Source organism: Carassius auratus, chromosome 2 (assembly GCF_003368295.1).
Source record: "Carassius auratus strain Wakin chromosome 2, ASM336829v1, whole genome shotgun sequence".
Classification (NCBI taxonomy): Eukaryota; Metazoa; Chordata; class Actinopteri; order Cypriniformes; family Cyprinidae; genus Carassius; species Carassius auratus.
In genome coordinates this window covers 21,307,971-21,323,190 of record NC_039244.1, presented here as the reverse complement: position 1 = coordinate 21,323,190, position 15,220 = coordinate 21,307,971, and the positions used below count along the sequence as shown (strand labels likewise).

Below are 15,220 nucleotides of genomic sequence, written 5' to 3'. Positions count from 1 at the left end.
TCAAAACCAATGGCTACCATCAGCTATTGGCCCTTTAGAAGATCTTCTTTTGGGTTCATCAGAGGAAAGAAGCTCATGCAGGTTTGGAACAACTTGAGGGTGTATAAATGATGCCAGAATTTTCCATTTTGGATGAACTATTCTTTTAACAATAACAACACTGCTGAAGTTTTGTTTCATCATGAAGATGGTCTATAAAGCATCATTCTGTTGTTGGTTGTAGAGCATTGATGGGGCTCAGATCGCTGAGGAGGTGAGGGAGGAGGAGCCAGAGGAAGATGAAGATGAAGAGGAAGATGAACTGGCAGGGGAGCTCTCTAGTGCTGAATATGAGGACAGTGATGAAGAGGAGGCTAGCATTCACAAGGGAAGAGTGAAAGGAAAACTGGAGTGGGACCCATCTACGTTACCCTATTAAAATACACAGACACACACACACACACACACACACATGTGTATACACGTTCACACAAGCAGGATTCACATGCAGACATAGACTTATGCACACACACATACAGACATACACATGTATACATAAAACACTCGCATTTTAGTTGTGACACATCAGCCTGATTTTGACTCCTTCCAACACCCACAAAAAGCATCCTGTAACGCCATCAGCTGGTCAATATTGGGAATCGCACCCTTCAGTCCTGCAAAGCCTGTATGTACTTCAATAGTATAAGCTGCAGTGTCTCAACAGATTCACAAAAAGGAAAGATAATTAGACACAATGCAATTATTTGTGAATCAACACCTCTGGGATGTTTTTATTTTATTTCTGTTCACTTTTTTTGTCTGTTGATTAATCAGATTATAGTCTAACATCATGCTGCTTTCTCCCTTTCGGAAACACTAAACTAATATTCGACAGTGCGGCTATGCCTTCAGCATTTGTTGTCTTCAGAGTAACACTGAATATTGCATTGATCTGCAATAGTAAATACCCCAAAGTTGTTTTTTGCAATGAAAATATAGAATGATGATATTTTCTTCATTTGAAATCTAGCGGATAGGTTTTTTATTTTAGATCCTGCGAGAGATTTTGAGACGGTTCTGTTTCAACAAAAGTTATATAGTAAAGAAATAACATTTAAAAAATCAGTTGTTTTTTTGGGGGGGAAGGGGGGGGGGGTTCTCTGTGGTAAAATAGGAGGAAGCGTGTCTGTACATTTTTATATGCCTGTCTTCTGTAAATAGGGAACTGTAGAGTAGTTGAATGGTGACTCAGATTTCTCACGTCCTCCTGCATCCCTCACACAGCCTGTCTGTGTCCACACTTGCTTGCTGAAGAGGAAGTTTTCAAGTTTCCTTCTCCTCTGTCTGTCTGTCTGTGTTATCTCTCTTTCATTGTTCATGGTGTCCTCACCTCAACTGCGGATGGGTTCTCCCTCACTTCACCTCAGATAGATTTGTCTGAGTCTCTGTAGACAAATACACTTTTAAACTATTAAAGGAAAGCAAATAGAAGACAATTGTTCAATGGTTTTAGCCTGGAGCTATTTTGGTGTATTGTGAAGGTTTTTACTAACCTCCCCACAGTGTACAGTTCAGAAATGAAATAGACATGTAAGGAAACTACTGACAAATACAATATCTTTGTGAAAACGGAGGCTTTTGACAGTGTTTTGTTTTCTTATAGGAGAGAAGTTTATGTAAAACCAGGGCAACTGTTGATGATATTTACACCCACCCCCACTTGACATGCATTTATGAATATGTGCATTGAGTTTCATGTATTGTCTGTTGCAGTGGTTAGGATTTCTCATGCCACTGGATAAAATGTGCTTGTGATGTCAGCCTTGTGAGACATCCCGTTCCCCCTCCGTCCACCTTCCACAACTTTCAGTCCTAAATTTCGCTGGTCCTTTTCACCATGTGTTATAGAACAGAAAAAAAAGAAACTTTTAAGAAGATTGACCCTGTAAAATCATGTAAGACTATTCTTTTGTATACGTTTCTCTCCTTTTGTTTTGTAAAGTGTTTTTGTTTAACTTCTTTGATGGTCACTGCAGCACTTTCTGTACATTGACCAATAAAGACTTTCCTTAGAATGCGTGAAGGTGTCTCTTTCCCAGGGGCGTCAGACTGGGGGGGGAGTAAAGGGTACCGAGTACCCAGGGCCCGAGGCGGAGGGGGGGCTTAGAAGTCAGCTTTCTATACATACATATACATGCACTATCATTTGTAAAGCATTTATTTACAAATAAAAAAAAGTTCCTGTGAAAAACTAAACTTGTTTGGCACTGGTTTGGTATATAAAAAAATTCATTTTCATGCTGTGCAGGGCTCCACCAACCCTCTCAAATCAACGTAAATGGTACGACCCGCAGTTCAGGTGCTTCTGCTGCGGACCTGCGGTGAATCAGTTAATGAGACAGGAGCTGGAGTTAGGAAGGAGTTAGGAAGACAGGGGAAGAGTCATGTCTTTCCTTAAGAAAGGAAAATCAGGGGCTCAAAAAGGAAAAGAAGATTAAAGAGAGGAAGGCAAATGGGGGCAAGCAGAGCTCCAAATGCTTCATCGAGCACTGTCATTGTTTTAACATCAATATCTACTCTTGGAGGAGTTCTACCCAGAGTCAGAAGTATATTTCCTGTATATTTCCCTCCATTGTCAAAATTTAACACCTGCGAAAACACAGATCGTTAGCGCCTATTTTAGCTACCGAATTGTTATGCAAATGAGCTCACGCACGTTCTTACATTAAGTACAGGATTGTTCTCAGTTTAATGCACATCTTAATGATTTAAAATGACTTATTTTAAAACGTAATTCAAAGACTGAATGTCTAGTTTGGTGGTTCGTGTACCCTGTGATTCCATAGTCTGCATTTATTTTAAACAGACAAATAATCAGCAATTAACTTGTACTTAGACTACACTTGAAAAAAGGTATTGTGACAATAAATTATATTTTAGCAACCATTTGAAGCCATATATTTCAGACCCTGCAGCAGCAGGCCCCTCATCATGGCCAGATGAAAGCAGTGACAGTGAGGTTTATGTGACAGTGAGACTCACTTAGTAATTAGTAATTAAGTGTTAAGAGGAAATAAGCAAAATAGGGATAGTTCACCCAAAAATGAAAATTGTCATCATTTACTCTCCCTCAAGTTGTTCCAAACCTCTATGATTTCCTTTCTTCTCTTAAACACAAAAGAAGATATTTTAAAGAAGGTTGGTAATTAAACAGTTACTGGTCCCCATTGACTTCCATAGTATTTTCCTACTATGGAAGTCAATGGGGTCCATCAGTCGTTTGGTTACCGACTTTCTTCAAAATATCCCACCCATTGGTATCACTATGGTATTTGGTACGGGGGCCCAGCAAGATTGTTTGTACCCAGGGCCCAAAATTTGGTGCTACGCCCCTGCTCTTTCCTATTCCAATGATAAGTATTCTACTGTTGTGTACAGTTTGAGGACAAAACTGCTTATATATTAAAACATATTATATGTTATATGTTATTTGTTCACAGATGAAGACAGAAAGCCTTAAAAGAAGAGTCGGTACATCCAGTCATTATGTTTATAGACTGTGTCATCAAATTACTTGTCAAGTTTGTTGATTTACTTTGTCTAAATCTCTCTTTTTCCTTTTTCTACATGCAAATTAGTTAACAACAAAGCATGAAAATTGAGAATCTAATGTGTCAGTTTAATTTATTAAGGTAACATAAAAAAAGGACAATAACAAATGTTCAATTATTTGTGTAAAATGCGTATACAGTAGTGATATTTCGAGAATATTTAAAATGGTCAGAGGTACGCAAATTACAAATAAAAATTTGCTATTGTACACCAAAATGTGTTGTAAAATATCCACAGAGGGCTGTTAACCATGCCATTGAATAATAGTATTATATACAAATGTGAAGGATACACTGGCTAATTACAAAAAAGAAGCAAACTGTAAGAAGCACAAATTAAGTTTGTTAAAGCTTTTATAAGACCATTAAAGAGAAAAAAGTAATTGGCCACAAAATGAAGTGTGGTCATTTTCATTATCAAAGACCCATGTATTTTCCCGGAGGCGCATGTAGACGTGATCTCCTTCCGCTAGAGTCAAAGAGATTGAATTAGATCCTGTTTCAAAGCGGTCACCTAGAGGATGATTGTAAACTGTTATCATCTGTTGTCCATTTTTTAAGAGTCTTAGACCCATAGCTTTAGATGAGCGGTTATGTCCAGAGAAAGTGAAGAAATAGACTCCTTTAACAGGTGCTGTGAAGATTCCTGTAACGTACACAACAAATAACAATAAGGTTGTTATGCTCGTGTAATTACACTGATTGTTTTGATCAAGCGTAGTTTTCAGATTGTGATGTAAAACTCAGTGTTCAGACTCCGTATAAAGAACACATACCAGTGGTTGGATTGTAAGCTCGTCCTTCATTTACGAAGACATCTTTGTAAACAAGAGTTATCTCGGTGTTAAAAGGTCCGAGGTTACGTATGGGTCCAAGTGTGGCAGCAAATGCCACCTTATATTCTGTGTGAATCAGAGATCATATTTTACAAAAAAAAGAAAAGAAAAAAATCATGCAAACTACTGTATTATATTACAATTAGATGCACATTATATTTCAATTATTTCCATTGGTTATGCAGCAGTTTATACAGTTTGTTATAAGATGTTTATGCCGATGGTAAACGATAAACTGAATTACAATAAGCATGTGTTCCAAAATTACTTGGCATTCATCTGCCATACTTATGATCAACAGTAGGGCGGTGAAATGTGTTGAATAATAATAATAATAATAACAGATGCCTATCTATAGTATGTCTATGCCTATATATCTATAGTCATTTTTATGCACAGATTTTTTTCTTTTCAGTTTGTGAATGAGAACGGACAAGAAGGTACCTCTTCTCTTGAGCTGCTCCAGCTGCTCCTCAGTGACCTGCAGTCTGTTCCTCAGAGACCTCACAGTGGACCTCAGCTCTGCCAGCTCAGAGTAGATCCCTGAGAGAAAGTGTTGCTCAAACTCACCAGAGGCCGAAAGAGCACTTCTTTCCTCTGCATCCAAATGCTCAGTCCCCTCAGCCAGCACCTCTCTCTCTTTCTGTGGGACCTCAGACATAGAGGCAGAGCTGAACAGAAGCAGCAACAGATACAGAATGGTGCGGGACATCTTTAACTTAAATAAGATTCTGCAGTCACACCACTCGAAAACTTTCCTATGCTTTTCCTATACTGGCTACTTCCTTCCTACTACTCCTGATATATCCCTGGTGGGTTGATGTTTAACTCATGACACATTTTATGAGGAAATAAAGAAAATATTTGTCAGTACTTATTGCAGATAATCACGTGTAAAATGTGGTTAATCTATTAGCAAAACAGTTTATGTTCATATGGAATATGTATACTGATGGATCAACATATCAGTTCATATTTTTGACTTACAGAAGATAGGCTATATGCAATATACTTTATGTATTTTATTAAACAAAAAGATTAAAAGAAATCGAACTAGTTATTAGGTAAAACGTGTCACACGTGCAGAAAAATAACGAAAGTCCAAAGATCATCAGAATGTTTTACTGTAAATCATTCTGATGATCTTTGGACTTTGTTATTTTTCTGCAAGTGTGACATGTAGATAATAAAAGACATACACTATAATAATTAACAGTAGTACAAACAAGGGGGAAGTAAATATTTAAAGCCAATGTAATACACATTTCTAATACAAACAGAATAAGCTGTGAGTGACACCATTTGTAAATAATTTTAACAAGGTTTTTTTTTGCTTCCCTTACAAAAAAGAAGTTTATTCAAGTGTGCTATTAGTATACTTATTTTAAACTAAAAATAGGAAAGTATGCTTTATGTACTCCTCAGAAATATACTTAAAATTACATTTAAGTATACTTGACTTAGCCTATACCTACAAAAAAGTCTATTTCTAGAATCCGTGTTTTCATTATTATATGGTAGAGGATGCTAGTACACATCTTCTGCACAGGATTTCCAGAAAAAAAAAAATTCAAGTGAAGAAGAAAAAAAGAAACACCAAATACAAGCACATGTAACACAATCATCTAGCATGAAAGAGCATCAAAACTGTAATGTTATGGAATAAAATGTTGACCGATGAAGACCTAATAATTACTGTCAAGCTTTGGGGTGTTGATCGACATTTTGATTATCATTCTGAATCCAATTCATAGATTTTTTTCAGCTTTTTGTTAAAAAAAAATTTATTTCTTTATTTTTTATGAAACACATTAACGTGTTTTAAAGAAAGAATGCATGAAGCTAGAATAAAATGTTTTTGTTTACAAGCAGAAACCCTGTTCTTCCTTTGGATGTTTTGGTATGTTTTCAGACATTCATATAACAAAATATATACAAATTAAAACCTAAATAGGAACATAGTAGTATACTTAAAGTATGATGAAGTTCACTTAAAGAAAACTTATGCGTATACTTGCAGCATAAAACTACTACTAGTAGTTTACTGAGACTATACTTCAAGTGTACAAAGTATTTAATTAGTAAACTATTAGTATACATATAAGTTCACGTTTAGTATAATTGAAGTACAAACTACAAACAAAGAAGTAAACTAGTTGTGTACTCAAAGTTTGCTACTGTTATACTTAAATGATACTTTAAAGTATACTTTTATATACTAGAAAGTGGGCCAATTTAGTCCCAAGGAGTATTGAAACAGTGCACTTACAAGTATACTACTAGAACACTGATATATGTATACTTGCTACTTGAAGTATACTACTTTTTTTGTAAGGTTTCTCATGGAGCTCTTTAAATAAAAAAGGTGCTGTCACACCAACCATGCCCTATGATCTCCACCAGACTCTGACTTGTCACAAATCAATAGTACTATAACGTATTTTAAGATATGTCAGTGCAAGTGGGGACAACCAACCAAATTCAGTATGGGAGTCACATATACACAAGATACATGCAAGTTTCTCCTTATGGAATTAATAAAGTAACTCTGTCTGACGATGAAAATTATCATTTCAAATTATTTAAAAAGACAAAATTATTTAATACAAAGATGCAGGTTTAATATTTAAAGCCATGTAAAACCTCATGGGATAGTAAAGTGTTCATCAGATATACCCTCAAAATCTGGTTGGAAGTAGTAAGTCATCTGGATACTTTTTGTGGCTCTCCAGGAACGATGTTGGCCACACCTGCTCTAAGTCGTGATTTTTTAATGTATGTGTTGTACAGTTAAAAAAGCATAATTTTTCTTCTGAACACACAACAAATATAGATTGTGAAGAATGTTAGTAACCAAACAGTTCACAGTAGCCAAATGCTTTCAAAGTCAATGGCTACCATCAGCTATTGGCTCTTTAAAAGATCTTTTTGAATGAACTATTCTTTTAACAATAACAACACTGCTAAAGTTTTGTTTCATCATGAAGATGGTCTATAAAGCATCATTCTGTTGTTGGTTGTAGAGCATTGATGGGGCTCAGATCACTGAGGAGGTGAGGGAGGAGGAGCCAGAGGAAGATGAAGATGAAGAGGAAGATGAACTGGCAGGAGAGCTCTCTAGTGCTGAGTATGAGGACAGTGATGAAGAGGAGGCTAGCATTCACAAGGGAAGAGTGAAAGGAAAGCTGGAGTGGGACCCATCTACGTTACCCTATTAAAATACACACACATACACACACACATGTGCATACATGTACACACAAGCAGGATTCACATGCAGACATAGACTTATGCACACACACATACAGACGTACACATGTATACATAAAACACTCGCATTTAATGCCCTCTCACACACCTACAGAAGCCAGATTTTTTGCCTGAAAAAGTTGTGACACATCAGCCTGACTCCTTCCAACACCCACAAAAAGCATCCTGTAACGCCATCAGCTGGTCAATATTGGGAATCGCACCCTTCAGTCCTGCAAAGCCTGTATGTACTTCAATAGTATAAGCTGCAGTGTTTCAATAGATTCACAAAAAGGAAAGATAATTAGACACAATGCAATTATTTGTGAATCAACACCTCTGGGATGTTTTTATTTTATTTCCGTTCACTTTTTTTGTCTGTTGATTAATCAGATTATAGTCTAACATCATGCTGCTTTCTCCCTTTCGGAAACACTAAACTAATATTTGACAGTGCGGCTATGCCTTCAGCATTTGTTGTCTTCAGAGTAACACTGAATATTGCATTGATTTGCGATAGTAAATACCCCAAAGTTGTTTTTTGCAATGAAAATATATAATGATGATATTTTCTTCATTTGAAATCTAGCGGATAGGTTTTTTATTTTAGATCCTCCGAGAGATTTTGAGACGGTTCTGTTTCAACAAAAGTTATATAGTAAAGAAATAACATCAAAAAATCGGGGGGTTGGGGGGGGGTTCTCTTTGGTAAAATAAGAGGAAGCGTGTCTGTACATTTTTATATGCCTGTCTTCTGTAAATAGGGAACTGTAGAGTAGTTGAATGGTGACTCAGATTTCTCACGTCCTCCTGCATCCCTCACACAGTCTGTCTGTGTCCACACTTGCTTGCTGAAGAGGAAGTTTCCTTCTCCTCTGTCTGTCTGTCTGTGTTATCTCTCTTTCATTGTTCATGGTGTCCTCACCTCAACTGCGGATGGGTTCTCCCTCACTTCACCTCAGATACGTTTGTCCGAGTCTCTGTAGACAAATACACTTTTAAACTATTAAAGGAAAGAGAATAGAAGAAAATTGTTCAACGGTTCTAGTCTGGTGCTATTTTGGTGTATTGTGAAGGTTTTTACTAACCTCCCCACAGTCAACAGTTCAATTAAATCTTTCAGAAAAAAAAATGAAATAGACATGTAAGTAAACTACTGACAAATGCAAAATCTTTGAAAACGGAGGCTTTTGACAGTGTTTTGTTTTCTTATAGAAGTTTATGTAAAACCAGGGCAACTGTTGATGATATGTGCATTTATGAATATGTGCATTGAGTTTCATGTATTGTCTGTTGCAGTGGTTAGGATTTCTCATGCCACTGGATAAAATGTGCTTGTGATGTCAGCCTTGTGAGACATCCCGTTCCCCCTCCGTCCACCTTCCACAACTTTCAGTCCTAAATTTCGCTGGTCCTTTTCACCATGTGTTATAGAACAGAAAAACAAGAAACTTTTAAGAAGATTGACCCTGTAAAATCATGTAAGACTATTCTTTTGTATATGTTTCTCTCCTTTTGTTTTGTAAAGGGTTTTTGTTTAACTTCTTTGATGGTCACTGCAGCACTTTCTGTACATTGACCAATAAAGACTTTCCTTAGAATGCGTGAAGGTGTCTCTTTCCTATTCAAATGCTAAATATTCTATTTACTTTCTCTAAATCCTTTTAAATGTGTTTGTAAAACCTTTTTCTAAATGCAAATCACTCAACAACCAAGCATGACAATTGCACTTTTTTAATTACAAAAAAGAAGCAAACTGTAAGAAGCACAAATTAAGTTTGTTAAAGCTTTTATAAGACCATTAAAGAGAAAAAAGTAATTGGCCACAAAATGAAGTGTGGCCATTTTCATTATCAAAGACTCACGAATTTTCCCGGAGGCGCATGTAGACGTGATCTCCTTCCTTTACAGTCAAAAAGACTGAATTAGATCCTGAATCATAGCAATCACCTAGAGGATGATTTTAAAACAGTTATCATCTGTTGTCCATTTTTTAAGAGGCTTAGACCCATAGCTTTAGATGAGCGGTTATGTCCAAAGAAAGTGAAGAAATAGACTCCTTTAAAGGTGCTGTGAAGATTCCTGCAACGTACACAACAAATAACAATAAGGTTTTTATGCTCATGTAATTACACTGTTTGTTTTGATAAAACATAGTTTCAGAGTGTATTTTAAAACACTGATACAGTCTCAGTATAAAGAACACAAATCAGTGGTTGGATTGTATGACTCCTTTCGCATATTCTTTGGCCAAAAAGTACAATATTTATTAGTAAATGGATACATTAGATTTATTCAACAGTTTTCCAACATATGACACTCAACAGAAGCAATTGAGACACATTCTCATTTAAGATTAAAGTTTTTTATAATATGATGTAAAACCACTACAGAGCAGTAAATGCATCTCAACTTAAACACTATTCTCTGCACATCAACATCATCTAAACCATGCTGTAAAGAAAATAACAACATGAAAAACCACAACATGCTATAAATGTGATTTATAAACATTTTATCCTTTCACACTTAGTGGAGCTATCAGAATATTTCACGGTTTGGTCGTTAGCACTTCTGAGCTGTATTAAACAGCTGGCACCAAAATGCTCTAGACATGCCACTGTATCTTTCCTGATACATATTTCCTTATTATTTATCATGCATCTTTGGTGGCAAATGTTGTGACAGCACTGTAAATGTTGTGCAAGTCTATTCTCAAACTCTCCACGCAGCATTTTTTTTTTTTTTTTTTAAAGTATTGCACAAATTGTGCTGGATTTTCGTAAGTAAAAGCATTGCTATATTTATATTTATATAAGGCTCTTTACCAAATGAAGTGCTGTTAAAATGATGTAACAGTACTAGAAAGCCAATGCACTTGGTAATTGGGATTTTTTTTAATTCCCTTTTTTTAATAATAATAATAATAATAGTAATAATAATAAAATAGTGGGTCACTCAGTAAATATTTAAAACCTTTTATTTTGGTGTTCATCCTTATGTTTGACTAAGTTCAAAAACATAAAACAAAAAATAAACATCAAATTTTTAATCTAGTGAAGCATGATTGTGTTGATCTTAACTGTACTTGTGTCTGACTCCTTGCAAAAGAGCAATTATTGTTTGTGAAATATGCTCGTGCGCTTACAAAAGAGTATTCCACAAACAATGCTCACTCTTTTGCAAGCGTTCAATTGCAGGTACAGCTGAGATCATTCATTTTTAGTTAGGCCTAAACCTACAAACTATTAAAAAAATATTGCACAGATAATGCTCGCCCCAATGCTCTTTCACAGATAAAGTGTTGCTATCCTATTTCAAGGTGTGTGAGACCCATACCATTGAATCATCAATATATCCGAAAAGCCACTGGAACTGATGAAATCTTGGTTTGTGTTCTAAAAATCTGCCATGATCAACTGAACACTGCTTTCTATCCAAACTAATGCCAACTCACCAGAGACCAAAACAGCCTATTTGTCTGTATATATTGCAGATAATCATGCGCAAAACGTGGTTCATTTATTAGCAAAACAGATTATGTCCATAGGGAATATGTATATTGATGGATCTAAATATTTGCTTTGGATAAAAGCGTCTGCTAAATCATTAAATGTAAAAAAAGGATTGAATATCAGTACATCTAAGACTTACAGAAGATATGCTATATGCAATATACTGTATGCATTTTATTAAACAAAAGTTTAAAAGAAATCAAGCTAGTTATTTGGTAAAACGTGATTTAACATTCTGATGGTCTTTGAACTTTCGTTATTTTTCTGCACGTGACGTTTTACCCAATAACTAGTTTGATTTATTTTCATCTTTTTGTTTAATAAAAGGCATACAGTATAATAATTTACAGTAGTACAAAGTTAATATTTAAAGCCAATGAAATACAAATTTCCAATACAAACAGTATAAGCTGGGAGTGACACCATTTGTAAAAAATTATCAGCTTCTCATGGAACTCTTTAATTAAAATATGTGCTGTCACACCAACCATGCCCTATGATCACCAGCAGACTCTGAGTTGGGACAAATCAATAGTACTAACGTATTTTAAGATATGTCATTGCAAGTGTGGGCAACCGACTAATTTCAGTATGGAAGTCACATACACACAAAATACATGCACTTTCTCCTTATGGAATTAATAAATTAGCTCTGTCTGATGATGAGAAGGATCATTTCAAATTATTTAAAAAGACAAAATGATTTAATACAATTTAAAATTTAAAGCCACGTAAAGCCTCATGGGATAGTAAAGTGTTCATCAGATGCACCCTCAAAATCTGGTTGGAAGTAGTAAGTCATCTGGATACTTTTTGCCTTCTGTTATGTGAATGCTGTGAATTCAAACATACTCTTTTGACATACAGTTTTCACCTGCTATAAAGTATTGAAGCATGTGATTTCAGATGCAGCAGATCTGTGTTGCCTCATTAATCTGCTGCGCTGCAGTGACCAGAAAACACTCCAGACAATGCCTTTGATATGCTTTATTCATGGTCGGGAGTATCTCACACAGAGAAACCCATTAGCAAAAATATTACAACAGTTTATATAGGATAGAGACATGAGCAAAGAGCAATGTAGCAATTTATGATTAGGCCTATATAATCTTTTTTCTCAGAAATTCCCCTCCTCTATCACTAGGCAGAAGTGAATTTAGAAATTTGCATATGAGAACATACCATAATAAAATATTAGTCTTGCAAGCAAAAGAACGTTGGTTATGACTTTGTGCTTCATGAATTTAGTAAGATTGTCAAAGAGGGAAAAGTAAATGCCCAACAAATGAATTGAGTTGATTTCCATTATCAAAGACCCATGAATTCTCACGGAGACGCATATAGACATTATCTCCTTTCTCTAGAGTCAGAGAGATTGAATCAGCGCTTGATTCATAGCGGTCACCAAGAGGATTACTGTAAACCATTAACATTTGTTGTCCATTTTTAAAGAGTGCTAAATTCAGAACTTTAGATGAGCGGTTATGTACAGAAAAACTGAAGAAATAGGCCCCTTTTACAGGTGCAGTGAAGATACCTGTAACAAAAATGAACAGTGATGTTTTATATAATTAAACTGTTTATTTATTTATTTTTTTTACAAAATGTATAGTTGTCAGTGTGAAACATTGGTTCAGTATAAGAACACCCACCAGTGTTTGGGTTGTAAGCTCTGCCCTCATTCACAAAGACATTACTGTAAACCAGGGTGACTGAAGTGTTGAAGGGTCCAAAGGTACCTATTGATCCAAGTGTGGCACCAAATGCCACTTTATATTCTGTGAATCAGATCACATTTTGTTAAAAAATAACCATAAACAATAATCACAACAAACCAAATTGTAATGTATATTATATTCTTATTATTCCTACTGCTGGCTGGTTAATGTTATGCTAATGTTATGGTTTCTGAATACACTTTTAAAATTCTTTGGAATATTACAAGTATTGACTGACAGAAATGATGAGAACAGGAAGATGTTACCGTTTCTCCTGAGCTGTTTCAGCTGTTCCTCAGTGGCCTGTAGTTTATACTTCAGATTACTCACGGTAGATTTCAGCTCTTCCAGCTCAGAGTGGATGCCTTTATGGATGTAGGGCCGAGCTGAAACAGCACGTCTTTTTTCCACCTTTAATTGCTCAGTCCCTTCAGCATCTCTTTTTTCCACCTTTAATTCCTCAGTCGCTTCAGCATCTCTTTTTTCCACCTTTAATTCCTCAGTCGCTTCAGCATCTCTTTTTTCCACCTTTAATTCCTCAGTCGCTTCAGCATCTCTTTTTTCCACCTTTAATTCCTCAGTCCCTTCAGCTTGTCTTTTTTCCACCTTTAATTCCTCAGTCGCTTCAGCATCTCTTTTTTCCACCTTTAATTCCTCAGTCCCTTCAGCTTGTCTTTTTTCCACCTTTAATTCCTCAGTCGCTTCAGCATCTCTTTTTTCCACCTTTAAATCTTCAGTCCCTTCAGCTTGTCTTTTTTCCACCTTTAATTCATCAGTCCCTTCAGCTTGTCTTTTTTCCACCTTTAAATCCTCAGTCGCTTCAGCATCTCTTTTTTCCACCTTTAATTCCTCAGTCGCTTCAGCATCTCTTTTTTCCACCTTTAAATCTTCAGTCCCTTCAGCTTGTCTTTTTTCCACCTTTAATTCATCAGTCCCTTCAGCTCGTCTTTTTTCCACCTTTAAATCCTCAGTCGCTTCAGCTTCTCTTTTTTCCACCTTTAATTCCTCAGTCGCTTCAGCATCTCTTTTTTCCACCTTTAATTCCTCAGTCGCTTCAGCATCTCTTTTTTCCACCTTTAAATCCTTAGTCCCTTCAGCTTGTCTTTTTTCCACCTTTAATTCATCAGTCCCTTCAGCTTGTCTTTTTTCCACCTTTAAATCCTCAGTCGCTTCAGCATCTCTTTTTTCCACCTTTAAATCCTCAGTCGCTTCAGCATCTCTTTTTTCCACCTTTAAATCCTCAGTCGCTTCAGCTTCTCTTTTTTCCACCTTTAAATTCTCAGTCCCTTCAGCTTGTCTTTTTTCCACCTTTAATTCCTCAGTCCCTTCAGCTCGTCTTTTTTCCACCTTTAATTCCTCAGTCGCTTCAGCATCTCTTTTTTCCACCTTTAATTCCTCAGTCGCTTCAGCATCTCTTTTTTCCACCTTTAAATCCTCAGTCCCTTCAGCTTGTCTTTTTTCCACCTTTAATTCATCAGTCCCTTCAGCTCGTCTTTTTTCCACCTTTAATTCCTCAGTCGCTTCAGCGTCTCTTTTTTCCACCTTTAAATCCTCAGTCCCTTCAGCGTCTCTTTTTTCCACCTTTAAATCCTCAGTCCCTTCAGCGTCTCTTTTTTCCACCTTTAATTGCTCGGTCCCTTCAGCTTGTCTTTTTTCCACCTTTAATTGCTCGGTCCCTTCAGCCTCCACTTCATTCCCTTCCAGCTGGACCTCAGCAATGCAGTCACAGCTGAGCAGGAGAAGCAGCAGCGCATACAGAATCTTGTGGGGCATCTTTACCTTAATGCTTTGGTCTTTAGCACTTCTGGGCTATATTAAACAGGAGGATACAAGTGTAGCTGGCACCAAATATAAAATACTCTAGACATGCCCCTGCATCTTTCCTGATACATATTTCCTTATTATTTATCATGCATCTTTGGTGGCAAATGTTGTGACAGCACTGTAAATGTTGTGCAAGTCTATTCACAAACTCTCCACGTAGCATTTTTTATTTTTTAAAGCACAAATTGTGCTCAATTTTCATAAGTCAAACCATTGCTATATTTAATTGAAGGCTCTTTACCAAATAAAGTGTTATTAAAATGTTGTTATAGTAACCTAATATCATTGCTAGAAAGCCAATGCACTTGGTAATTTGGATTTTTTAAATATACTATTTTATTTCATCATTACAATCCCTTTTCCCTAACTACACTACACTGTGTGGTAAAATATCCACAGAGGCCTGTGCATTTCATGCCATTGACTAATATTATTATATACAAATGTGGAGGATACACTGGCTAATGACAGAAAAAGAAGCAAACTGC

General features: G+C 36.1%; 2 protein-coding genes across 2 annotated transcripts in view; one reads left to right on the top strand and one right to left on the bottom strand.

Annotated features, from left to right (window-relative positions):
- Positions 1-2,056, top strand: part of LOC113120445 (calsyntenin-2-like) — a 91,906-nt gene extending 89,850 nt beyond the window's left edge. Inside the window, exon 16 of the mRNA XM_026290259.1 lies at positions 224-2,056. Within this exon, the coding sequence (XP_026146044.1) occupies positions 224-418 (195 nt within the window). The 3' untranslated portion in view covers positions 419-2,056. The remainder of the gene's footprint in view (positions 1-223) is intronic.
- A 10,106-nt stretch (positions 2,057-12,162) lies between these two features.
- Positions 12,163-14,792, bottom strand: LOC113120437 (sodium/potassium/calcium exchanger 1-like). The gene is made up of 3 exons (XM_026290247.1): positions 13,175-14,792; positions 12,843-12,968; positions 12,163-12,727 (listed from the first exon to the last, which is right to left on the bottom strand). The coding sequence occupies exons 1-3, from the start codon at positions 14,679-14,681 to the stop codon at positions 12,447-12,449; spliced, it is 1,914 nt and encodes a 637-aa protein (XP_026146032.1). The 5' UTR covers positions 14,682-14,792; the 3' UTR covers positions 12,163-12,446.
- Between the last annotated feature and the right edge of the window lie 428 nt (positions 14,793-15,220).